General features: G+C 43.2%; 1 protein-coding gene and 1 long non-coding RNA gene across 3 annotated transcripts in view; one reads left to right on the forward strand and one right to left on the reverse strand.

The window, feature by feature from the left end:
• The first annotated feature begins 67 nt into the window (after positions 1–67).
• On the forward strand, positions 68–2,365 carry LOC130392419 (uncharacterized). 2 transcript variants are annotated; one of them, XR_008897009.1, is made up of 4 exons: positions 68–202; positions 558–655; positions 1,153–1,247; positions 1,445–2,365. It is a non-coding gene; the product is annotated as an uncharacterized LOC130392419 (long non-coding RNA). The 2 variants fall into 2 exon arrangements; XR_008897008.1 differs by having other exon boundaries at positions 1,153–2,364.
• Positions 2,366–7,422: 5,057 nt separating this feature from the next.
• The window catches only part of LOC130392436 (nuclear factor of activated T-cells, cytoplasmic 1-like), a 60,883-nt gene continuing 55,805 nt past the window's right edge, over positions 7,423–12,500 (reverse strand). Inside the window, exon 11 of the mRNA XM_056602922.1 lies at positions 7,423–9,168. Within this exon, the coding sequence (XP_056458897.1) occupies positions 9,113–9,168 (56 nt within the window). The 3' untranslated portion in view covers positions 7,423–9,112. The remainder of the gene's footprint in view (positions 9,169–12,500) is intronic.

Here is a 12,500-nt window from a genome sequence, read left to right on the forward strand (position 1 = left end):
CAATCCCAGTGCTTTTGTCATCATTAGCACTTAATTTGGTTCACCTGTTTCTCCCGCGCCCCTAAAATTAAAGCAAAGATTTTTACAAGTAAAAATAGGTATAGTTTCTTGTTTTGGTTTGTGCATGCTTTTGAATTAACACGCAAGAGAAATGTGCACCGCCTGGTGAACTTCATCTAGGTTCACAAATTGCATTACTTCGGTTGGTTGAAGTCTTTTTTTGTATAGGCTGCCATGTGAGCCTGTTTGTTGTGGCTTCATGCACCGCCCTTATCTCCTACTTTGTTTTAATAGTGCTACACGCATCCTTGTCTTAATAAAATTTGCTTTGGCTATCCTAAATATTTCAACAGAAATTCTTTGGAAAAAAGACAATTTAAAAATGTTCAGTCCAGATTTGCAAAACCTGAAACAAGGGCATGTAAAGTTAACCACTCTAAACTATTTGATGGTTAGTCAATTTAACCAATGCCTTTATTGTATTTTGTCAAGTTGATGTACTATGTCCATTTTGGCCATACATGGTGTTTTACTGATTAATTCTACTTTTATTCAAGGATGGCCCAAGAGAAGTAATTTGGTATGATGCAGTCTATAGAAAATGGGCATGGCTATGGCTCCCAATCCGATCAAGACGTCAACATCTTCTGAAGTGGTAAACTTGCTATTGTGACTTATTGACCCTACTGCACACAGTCTGTAACTTGGCGTTTCATTGATGGAGGGTCCCCTGTATTGGCTGGTGGTCCTGATGTTGACTCCATTAATCGCCCCCTAGTGGGAGGTCAAAGCCACTTTCACCCACAGTATGAACTCATGAGTGTTCTTTGAAATCCAGTGCTGGCCCAGTGAGCTGGAGGTGCAAGGGAGACCAACAATACTGTAACGGATGTTGAAGGGAAAGAAACTGATATGCAAATCATCATTCATTTTCTTGGTTAACATTTTGTGACAAAATCTTTGAACAAAACTTCCCCTTACTTGGGCTATAGCTTCAGGGCGTTTCTGCATTGCTGGCTCCATTTTGTATTATAAGATAACACTTGAAAGTGCATTGTATGATGGGAAACTATTATTTAATATTTCTGAGTGAGCTGTTGGATTGATGGAATAAAATGTTTATATTTGCATACTATCCCTCCTCTCATTCAGAGCCGCAGACTGGCCTTGCCTTCCTGGATCGTTGGAGATGAACAGACGTACCTTAACCTTATGTCGGAGCTCATTGACAGTCTGTTATAGCAACGGTTGGAAGCTATAATCACTACATTGATATGGATTTGCAAATTTTTTGTGTGAAGTTGAGACTTCAATTTTTTTTTGAGGTTTAAAATGATTTCATATGGAATAGTCTGTGCAATTTTCAATGTAAAAAGGAAACAATGGTATGTAACATGGGTGGTTCGTAAGCAGATTGTGCTCTAATCAGGGCTCTACCACTCAGTCGTGGCAGGTGTCCATTTCTATGCTGCTGTCTGCTGGGGAGGAAACATGGCAGAAAGGAACATCAGGAGGCTGGACAAAAACGGGTCAAGAAGGCTGGTTCAGTTCTTGGGAAGAGACTGGTCTCACTGATGGTTGTAGTGGTGGAGAGGCACACATGGAGTAAGCTGTCATCATGGACAATGGCAGCCATCCTCTCTACCACACCTTGGCAGAACAGAGGAGCAGCTGCAGTAGGGTTCATTCCGCTGTGCTGTAGGACTGAGCGGTACAGTCATCCTTTGTCCCCAAAGCCATCAGAGTACACAACACCTCAGGCGAGGGTAGTGACCTATTGTGACTTTGTCTTTCTAACCCTCTCCCAGTGCCCACCCACTGCACAATGTGCAATTGTGTAATTAATCTGACGCTGGTTCTTTTTTATATGCAATTTTAATAATGTGCAATATTGCTCACTTTTTATTGACTTATTTGGATAATTTTTTACTGTTTGTACATTTTGTTTGACAATTGAGGCTGACTTTAAGCATTTGCAAATTTCCCCAAATGGATGAATAAAGTATCTACTATCGATTCAATTACGCTATGAAATGTCATCTAAATCCACAGCACAATCTCAGGCACAAATTATATCTTGGTTAACCACAAGGATCAGGCATTAAGCCGTGAGGACAATGTTTCGTGCTGTGATACTCAAAAAAGTGTCTGAGCTTAGGCCTACTTATTGGTCTTCTAGCGGCCCTCGCTGGGGTTGTCTCCCGAATAGCTTTGCAATCTGACTGCCTGAATTGGACTAAATCTAACTGTAAATCCTAGTACATTATAGGAATCTTATAAATGTATAACATTTATTTTATTACACAGGGTTAAAATGCGGCGACAATGAGCACAGTTAGAGGGTAGTGCGCTAGAGGGCAGTGTAGCACTACAGTTATAACCTCAGTAGTAGTGAAACATGTGTAAGTGCGATGTGCAGACTTCTTGGATCTCTAAGCTTATTGATCAGCGCCACTAAAGATGCAATGGGAGCGTTGCAGCATTAAATACTGCTTTACTATTGAATCAATGACATAAATGACAATTGAATGAATAAATGAAACACTTTTGGGAAATGCGGAAGCTCTTTTCAGGATGCATGTATAATGTCTACTTGTCTTCGTCCACAGGGTGAGAGCAAGATGTAGTACTAAAGGATTTATGAAAAAAGTTTCAGTGCTCTTGACTATCAACAGCAGGAACAGCTTGTCCTGCCATACTCATTAGTGTGGATGTGATGCGTCCCCCTGGTGTGTTTAGGCATACCACTGGCATTAATGGTCATATCTCATGTTTGGATAAAAAAAAAAAATGCTTGCGAAAGTTGTGTGTTTGTTTTAATTTGTCATGTTGCTCCACTGGGTAGATTCCGAATGCTATGCTCATGGCCAGTTATCCTGTGATTCAGGTCCCAGTGGTACTAGTTGGCCTATTACCATCTGGTGTCATCATTTGGTGTTTTATACCTCACCTATCCCCCCCCCCCCCCCCCCCCCCCCATACATCAGTCTGCAGCACCTTAAGCGTGGTAAGAACTCAAGTATTGGCCATGAATTGCAATATAAATTAATTAGTCACCCTCTGCTAATGCAATAAGCAGTTTAGGTAGGCCTATGTTTTGATTCCCTCTCATTTGACTTACGACTCAGCCAAATATATCTGCAACTATACCCCTTGTCTATCCTCCCGTCCACCCAGTTCCTTTTGTGTGAACGTAATATCAATTAATACAAACGTAAGGGAAATCTTAACGCCCGGTATCATGTGGCAGGAGAATGCAGAGAATGATTGAATTCCGTGAGGAGGCCAGGAACGATCAGGTCTCGCCTGCCGTTATGCAATCGGCCTCATTCTCCGCGCGCGACGAGACGTCTGCTGGGAGGAGGAGGAAAGGTGGGGGGTGGAAACCACAATCATCTGGATGGGGAGAGAGAGAAAAATATGTATTTATATATAAAAAAATATATTTTTGAAGAGACTTAACTATCACATCGGAGCAAGCAGCCGAACCGTGACAATAGGCCAAATGAGATCAGACTCGCCACATAAAACAGATGGAGCAACGTGGAACTGGGCCCTCGTGCAATATCTGTAAATGAATCTCTTTACACTGCGACGCTTGACATGCTATATTTCCTGATGGAGCGAAACATATGGAACTCATATGAACCCTGCCGTAGCCCATCATTTATATGATTATGTCATGTCTGTTTTCCCTGCTCTCTCCACCTGCTTGGCCCTCTTCTCCGTCCTCTGGGCTGAGTCTGTGGACTACTAGTCTCTGCAGCCTCCTCGGCCCAATCCTCTACGACCACCGTTTTGGAGTACTCGTGCGGTGTCGTTTACCTCCAAAAAGAAGAGAGAGAGGTATACAGTCCGAACCTTTCCCGTTAGGTCCATTACTCTGCTACTGGGCCCTGTCCTTTTTTCTGCAACAAGACATAAAGTAATCAAAAGTTGAAAGCAACACTCAAGCAGGCACTTAGCAAAAAGAAAAGCTATTATGATAAAACATTCATATAGGCCAGCGTGCAGCAGACAGGTAATCTTTGGAGATTATACTGTTGTCTTTGCGGTTAGTTTCAGTATACAGTGGCTTGGGCAGAGTTGTAGATGAATGCTCTTAACGATGTGCCCTCTGACCCTGACGTCCACATATTCATATGACTAGAACGACCGATAGGGATCGTATTCATTCTCACACATGCACACAGACACCACTCACATACACACGCACATACACATACAAACACATACCATTAATCCGTCAATACACACAACACACACAGACACACACACACATACAGAAAATTTCACTAGAGTTTTTGCCAGAGAAGGAAATTCCTCCATGTTTTCAAGGGATCTAAAATTTTGGGAAACGTCCGAGTTGGCATTCAGCCAATCAACTGCAGACTTCGGCCTGAAGGCCAGACTGCAGGAATTAAAGTCAGTGATGGACTGCCAAACCTTTTGTACAGACAGAAGGCAGTTGGCTTATCTACGTTGGCTGATAAGTTTTCTGATATCAGTTTTAAAGTTCTCTTTATTTTGGTGCTGGACAGTACTTACAACAATTCATCGCTCAAATAAGCTTATAAACATGTAATACATGTAAACTGTCAGGGAATACTTACTGCAGAATTACAAACTTTCAATGTTTAAATCGCTGCTGTCGGTAAGTCTCCTCCCTGGCGGTTTGTCCAGGGGTCACCCTGAGGTCACTGTGGGTATCCATTAGTGCTACTATTTAGAGTACTATTCCTTTAAGGGGAGTGATTGGCCAGCAACGGCAAGAATCATTACCTTTGCTCGCCCCCTCCCTGCCAGCAGTCAATAATGAGGGATCATTAAAATGAATAGATGGACATTCCCCTTTTTCTCCGGATCCTTATTGCAAAATCAGTGTCAAGGGAAATGAAGATTGAGCATGAAGAAGGCGTCTAAAAGCCTCACAGTGATTGTCATGAACTCATCTTCAGTGCCAGTCTCCTTTATCTACCGTAAGAGAGTGCACCTGCCCTGAACTCCTGGCCCAGGCCGAGTGCTCTCATCCCATTAAGGTCCTTGCCTAATGTGCTATGCTGCAGCCTTCCTTAACGTAAACATTGTGCATATGTACATCAACATTAAGAGCAAAGCAATGGCATCCTCCCTCGAGCCGAGTGATATTTGAACACGCTTTTATGAAGGGAGGAGACACGGAGAGAGAGAGAGAGAGAGAGAGAGAGAGAGAGAGGAGGCAGGAGGGGTGGGGGTCAGGGAGGAGCTCACATGTTGCGATCACATAGAAGGACAATTCTCACTATGCCGTCCTTTCTTAAACTCAAACATATGCCGCCGCCGCCAAATTTGATAAACCCTTGCGCAACATTTCACGCATCGCAAGAGACAGAAAATTGTGAATCAAGCTGAATGATTACAGATGGAGAATAAAAGAGCACAACATTTTCCAGACGCATCTGGATGTCTTTGCACAGGCCTTTTAAAACAGTGATGTGTGTGTGTCTGTGTGTCTCTGACCGCAGACCAGTGATGTGACCAGTGTGTCGTTTGGCTGTCTGCGTCGTCTTTGTTGGGTGGATTGAGCAATTAAACAGAGATGAAACGGGTACCTTTTGCATCTGTGGACTCTCACCTCCCGACCCCACACACCCGAATTTAGAACACACACACACACACACATAAACACCCGACATGCATCCACAGATGTGCACACACAAACACACACTGTTCCCGTTCATTTGAACTATCATTAAAAGAGTGTTGATCGTTGTTGATTCTTGGTTAATTGTGTGTTTCTAAATACTTTCATTCATATATAATCACTCAAAAGCAAGTCAAAATAAAAGGGCAAAGGCTGCACATACTCGCCTTCGGACAAGAGAGCGACGGCACATGTGAAGAAGGAACAGATAGGTCCCGGCGCATGGTCAAACAATTATCCCTTCAAGTGTCTCTTAAAGTCAACCCCATGGTTTTTGTCAACCGGGCTGTTCCTGGCAGGCGCATATCGAGGATTTACTGGCTGCAGATGGCCGACGATGGGAGAGGGCAAAGGCCTCACGACTGTCCCCATGCAATCACTTTATAAAACGCCCAAATCAAGGGACTAGTGGGAGAACAGTAAGGGGGGTATGGGGGAAGGCGGGGGGGGCGTGAGGGAAAGAGCCATAAAGACACTATAAATCCACACAGTGAAACATCCAAGCCATGCCCTTTGCAGTGTGCAGGAGGAAGCTCCCGGACGCTCAGTGGGAGAGGGAACGGCACGTGCTTCTGTCATTAGGATCCGGGGGGACTTTTTACTTGTTTCACTCATATTCATCCTTTTCCTTTTGTTCTTCTTGCGACTCTTCTACCTTTTTGGCAGATCCATTTCTCTATGGCCTTCCTAGCGAGCATGCTGGACAGACAAACCGAGTCTGTAAAATAGCTTTTGGCGTTCCCATTTGTTTTTCCATTGATGCGCTCTGTTGTTCCTCCCCGTCCCCCCCACCCACAACCTAGTAATCCTGATCTCTGGGCGGAGTGAGAGAGGGAGCGAGAGAGGTAGACTCCCAATGGAAAGCGTAGCGTTGAGCCATCGAGGCCTACGCCGTGTCAAAGTGTACGGCTTTGACGGAGGTGAGGACGGAGGGTGCCAGGAAAAAGGGGTGTGACTGCATCTGTAAATAGCAGGGTTATTTTTGGCCGTGGCGGGGGGAGCACTGCCTAGGCCTGCCTTCTGTCGCTATGGCGATAGGCGATTTGGAACTTTGCTGGGTGGAAAAAAGTGTGCAGGACCGGGCAGGTGGTACACAGGAGGGCTGCCTATCTCCCATGGTGAGGAGCACGAGTGCGGCTCTCTCCCGACCGCCCCAAATACTAACAAGGCTCACTGGAAAACCCACAACCCTCTCTACCTGTCACAACACACGGTGGCAAGCCTCCATTGAAAACACAACAGGGCTTTGTGTGGGATTTATAATAGAACTTTAATAATGACGACGATAATCCATATCCTTCATAAAATTATTTTGGGCAAAGTGACTCTATAGAAAGAATGCCTGAAAAACAGGAAGATATAAAAAGAATGAATCTTATTTTTTAATTCAAATGTATTGGTTATCTATTCATAAGACCCTCTCTCCTAAGTATATGATGTCTCCTTGTAAAGTCTGTGCACTGAGATCAGTTCAGTATCATCTTCTATATTACACTGGGTGCTGTTTCAAAGTCCATAATTTCTTTATTTTTAATTCATTGATTTTCTTTATTAAGACTATGCTTAGTGATGCACACATGAGTACAATATTTAGCAATTCAGAATCTATACAAATAAAAAAATGACAACGGAAAAGGCTAATATAGTCATCATGATGTTGATTATTAATGAATTGGTAATGGATTGGATGTCTGGATGCAAATTAAGAACGTCAACAATTGAAGTACTTAAAACACAGTTTTATTTTTCATAAATATTACTTTTTCAAAGACACATGTTTCACGTAGTGCCTACATATAAAAAAAGAGATGCTATAGTATCGAAGCTGAGAAAGAACAATAAGGCACACAATAAAAACAGTATACATACAATTTAGCCATGCTGATATTTATATGTTTCAAATGTATTAGGAAGCTATATGGTTAGCTATTATCAGCTAAATGATCCTCATATTTTAAATGTGTGCATGCTCAAAGAAAGACAACTAAACACGTTACTTGAAAAGAGGAGAGCTCTTTGGAAGAAATGTTTGATTAGTTCAATTGAACTTTTTACTTGTTACATTGAAAGTGAATAAATCTAAAATATTTGGTCTTGAAAAGAATGTTAAAGTGCAGGTTTATTCAACTCCCACAGTAATTTACTAAGCATTGTTACACTTTAAGTAACAAATACCACATCGGCAGTTTTTATTGCATAAAAAAAAAAAAATTGATATGAACAGTTCAGTTATTGCCCATTATAAGCAGAATTTGTCTCAACTTCACAGATTTATCATACAAAAATTAAAAAAACACACAATGCCTCAAAGTTATTGATGGACATTTGTTACCTAAAATCCTGCAGTGCAAGGGATATTAAAATACATTTTGAGGAGCACTCTCAAAGAAATTGAAAAACTTTATGCATAACATTACTTTTGGATAGCTGCATCCTTATAAGAATTTGTTGGTCAACTGTTGATAGATATGTACAATTGTTTAGGATTGTCTAAAGTATTTATATGTCTTATTTATAGTGAAGTGGAAGACTAGGGCAGGGCAATAGAAATAGGCACAGAGGTGAAAAGTGTAAAAATGAAAATGAATAGCAGAGAGATAAAATAGCAATGACGCAAACACCAAAAGCTAAATAGAAAACTGCATAATATAAGAATAAGGCATATGTAAGTACATTTCAGATATATGATTATACAAAAACATACATGACATTCAGTATATTGAACATTACATCGGATAATAATATTAAAACAAAGGAAAAAAAATACATTAATAAGCTTTTCAAATATTCCCTCCATATTTCCTTTGTTTTTTTCCCTGTAAACAAATGATTGAAATGACAATATTTCACATGTATACAACCAAAGGAGGGCTATTAAGATAGATAACAAACGATTGCATTGAATTGTGTTTGCAGATTTTTGTTGCAACAAAATATTCTTTTTATAAGGCACCACTTGGAATGGTATGGTTGGACTGCACAGGCAAATAAACCAAAACTTGGACTCACAAAACAGATTTCTCACTATTGTATTCCATGCATTAGCATACGTTCAATGAATCACCCGTATAACGGAGAACGTCATTTGTTGAGATTGTCATTTTACTCTATTTTTGTATATTCAGACTGAGCTTGTTTTGGTCCAGTAAGGAGTGCTTGTTGTGGATTAAGGCATGTGTCGTCATATGTTTCAGAACCTGATATGACACGAGTTTTAAAACATTCACCTGCAATCCCTGGTCAAGGGCTGTTACCCGGACTGAGTTCTGTGGAGCTGATGGTCATTGCGGTCACGTGAAAGATCTTCTTCGATCATTTCTTTCTTCTTCTTTCTTTTTCTTCATGGAGAGGATGCTGTGAGGCAGTGTTTTGAGGAGGAGTGAGATCTCAGCCTGCTGGGCACAGTGCTGCCTCTGGACGTCTGGACGTCTATGCGTGAGCGTGCACTGAGATGCAGGAGAGGTCGTTTCTGATGATCTCGTTAACTGTTGGGAAACACAAAAAAAAACACAAAGAACAGACAGTAGAGAGTTATTGAAATGCCATTTAATGATTGTGGCGGTCTTAGAAATTGCAAATATGTTGATGACGGAGACACTGGTACATCTCCCGTCGTGTGGATGCGATACAGAAGTTGACCAAGCGGATTTCAGGCCTGACACAGATTGTACAAACAGATATTTGTTATATGTAGAGAGTACTCAAAGTACTCTACTCCCTCAATAAAGGTAGATGCAGTGGTCAATATGTTTCTCCTTGAAGAATTAAAGACAGGGTTAGGGACAGACAGACAGACAGACCGACAGACACACATGATACACAAGAGTGCATCATGCAGATGTATCACTCGTCTTCCTGCACCAGTTCCTGTGCCCGCTCCTTTCCCACACTCGGCCAGATAGTGAGCACTACAAGCCCCTCCCCCCAACACACACAAACACACACACACACACACACACACACACACACACGCACGCACACGCACGCGCACACGCACACGCACACGCACGCGCACGCACACGCACACGCACACGCACACACACACACACACGCACACGCACACGCACACGCACACGCACACGCACACGCACACGCACACACACACACGCACACACACAGACACACCACCACCACTACCCCCCCACTGCCGCTGCCTCTATCTGCCGTGTGTTCTTTGGCGTAAGGGAGGGAAACAACCGTGAAGATGGCCAGCGGGCTCCCGGCCTCCGAGAGTCGCTACGAACAAGAGACTGCACAGGCATAGTGGAGCCAGCGATAAAGCACTCACGGCCCGACCCCCTGCTACCCTGGTGCAGACAGTGTAGACAGGGAGGACATGGAGAGGAAGCCCGCCCTGTGGGAAGCCCTCATCACTGGGCCAGAAGTCCCCCTTCAGACCCCCCACACGACCAGAATTTGCAACGAGTGAAAAGTAAATTCCAAGTAGGATGAGAGAGCTGTAGGGGAATGAGCTCCTGATCGGTTGTGTTAGGGCGTGTGAATCAACGTGTGAGGAATTATGGAGCGCAGGCAGAGGGTGACGACGAGAGCACCACAGGTACATCCGTTTACCAAAGACGCAATGGCACACTCGTACACAAACGAACACAGAAGCATGCACTTACACCCACACGCACTCATAAACACGTTTGGAGACTTATGAACATAAACAGGTGGGTCGGGCCCACCTCCCCTGAGCAGAAAGGTTCTATTTGAAACAGTCAAGCGGAGCCAAAACTGCTGGCTGTTGTGCACAGTTCCGCCGCGGGCTACACAGGCATTTACATGCCAAGCCTATTTTTAGCCGCGCGTACAGAGGGTACAGCAGGCATAAAATTCATAGTTGGAATGACATGATCCATCTTTAATGACAGAGTGGCTCTTCTTTGTGTTGGAGGTGAAGCAAGACGAAGCTCCATATGCTGTTTTACAACGAAGGGGAAACCCAACACTGGGCGGCCGTATGCCACAAATGTACTTTTCTTTTTTGTTTTGGAGGGAAAGTGGGTCGTTACTTCTTGTGTGAAACATGTCACCATCTCTTACGCCCACACACATTAACCACAGCGGGTGTACTCACGCTTTATCAACTAATTCTTTCCGCTTTGTGTTTTAGTTTTTCTGTGAATTTTCCATTCTCTACAAACCAGTGAGAAGTGAGAAAGAACACACTTATTGAAAACTGGGCCTCATGCTTTTCTTTCATTATATGTTTGCATCCTGTCGTTGGCAGAAGGAGGGTTTAGAGAAAGAGGATGCGGTTTGAAATGTACGGCACCACAACATGCAGCTATTTATAGAGACTCGACAGGTTGTGTCGCGTTAACCGTTTGGTGTCCCACACACAGCGTCACTGGAGGGGAATCACCTGAATGACTGATGTGTAAACACGCAAGCCTACAACAAATGGAAAATGGAGTGACGGATGTTATGTATTCGATTAAATTGGCCAGGGTTGTTTTGATTTTCTTTTATTTGAATCAATGTTCAAAATATATTAGAAAACAGTACACCAAAACCAAAGCAAATGAATCGGTTTGTATTAAAGGGGACATATTATGAAAACAACCCTTTTCCTGGGATTTTGGGTGCTGTTTTGGGTCACACGCATGCAAACTTTGAAAAAAGTTTGAATGCGTGTATGCGCAGGAAGGGGGGACATTTGAATATTACCTCCAACTCCCCCACCCCCCTCCAATCAGAGCATAGCTAAGATTTTGTGGACCAGCGGACGAGCGCTGGGCGGAGATGTGACTGCCTGATGGGGAGCCCGGCGGAGCTGCTGGACGGCCGCCGAAGCTCTGGCGGCAGTCCGGCAGCTCCGGCGGGGGAGCATCAACGGCAGTCCAGCAGCTCCGGTGGAGAAAGGGATTGTACTCCTGGAGCTGATCTTCCGGTCTGCCGCCGAGCTGTCCCCGCCGGAGCTGCCGGGGAGAGCTCGGCGGCAGTCCGGCAGCTGAGCTCCGGGAGTACAATCCCTTTCTCCTCCATGTCGCGGTTCATTATGGACTTCCTTTCCCCCAATTCTTCTCAACCATTGCCGAGATAACCCCCACTACGAGTCTTTACTTGTTGTGGAAGTACTAGAGACATCAGACGCAGTCTTTAATAATATCATCCGAGGCGCACATATCTTTTGGCTGTGATATTAGATATTATATTATATAAAACTCCTATGCCTTATATAATATTATAATAACAATTATTATTATTATTGTTATATTATATTATATTATATTATATTATATTATATAGATATAGAGCTTCAGGAGTCTGCAGACGGCAACAATCACTTCCCCTCCATGCTGTTTCCCTCTGACAGCTTATTGGTCAATGGGCAGCAGCTCATTTGCATTAAAGCTACAGACACCAGAAACAGTACATTCTGATGGGATTGAAACACAGGAAAAAGCGGTAGGCAATTTTCTTTTTTCCTAAAAGCTATTTCCAGCAAACAGCTTCGAAAACATGTTTTCTGGAACTCATATACTATGTTTACTTGTTGGGAAAACACCATAATATGTCTCCTTTAAGTATTAAATCCAAAGGGCACAGTGGACAGCTGTGTCTTAGACAGCTGTTCTTGTCAAATGGGAAATGAAGCGCCTCTATAATTTGTATTAGTTCTCCACTGTTAAAAACGTCTGTTGTAGTAGTGGTAGCCAGTCATGTCAACGACGCTCCGGTCCTCACAGAAACCGTACTCAGTCCAGGAGTTGACCCATAACGACAGTCGCTTTCTCTAAGGGGAAGCGTTTCATCCTCGTACGTCATTATTATACACGCTGTCAATCACGTCCCGTGTTGCTTACTTCGT

This window comes from Gadus chalcogrammus, chromosome 11, assembly GCF_026213295.1.
Source record: "Gadus chalcogrammus isolate NIFS_2021 chromosome 11, NIFS_Gcha_1.0, whole genome shotgun sequence".
Classification (NCBI taxonomy): Eukaryota; Metazoa; Chordata; class Actinopteri; order Gadiformes; family Gadidae; genus Gadus; species Gadus chalcogrammus.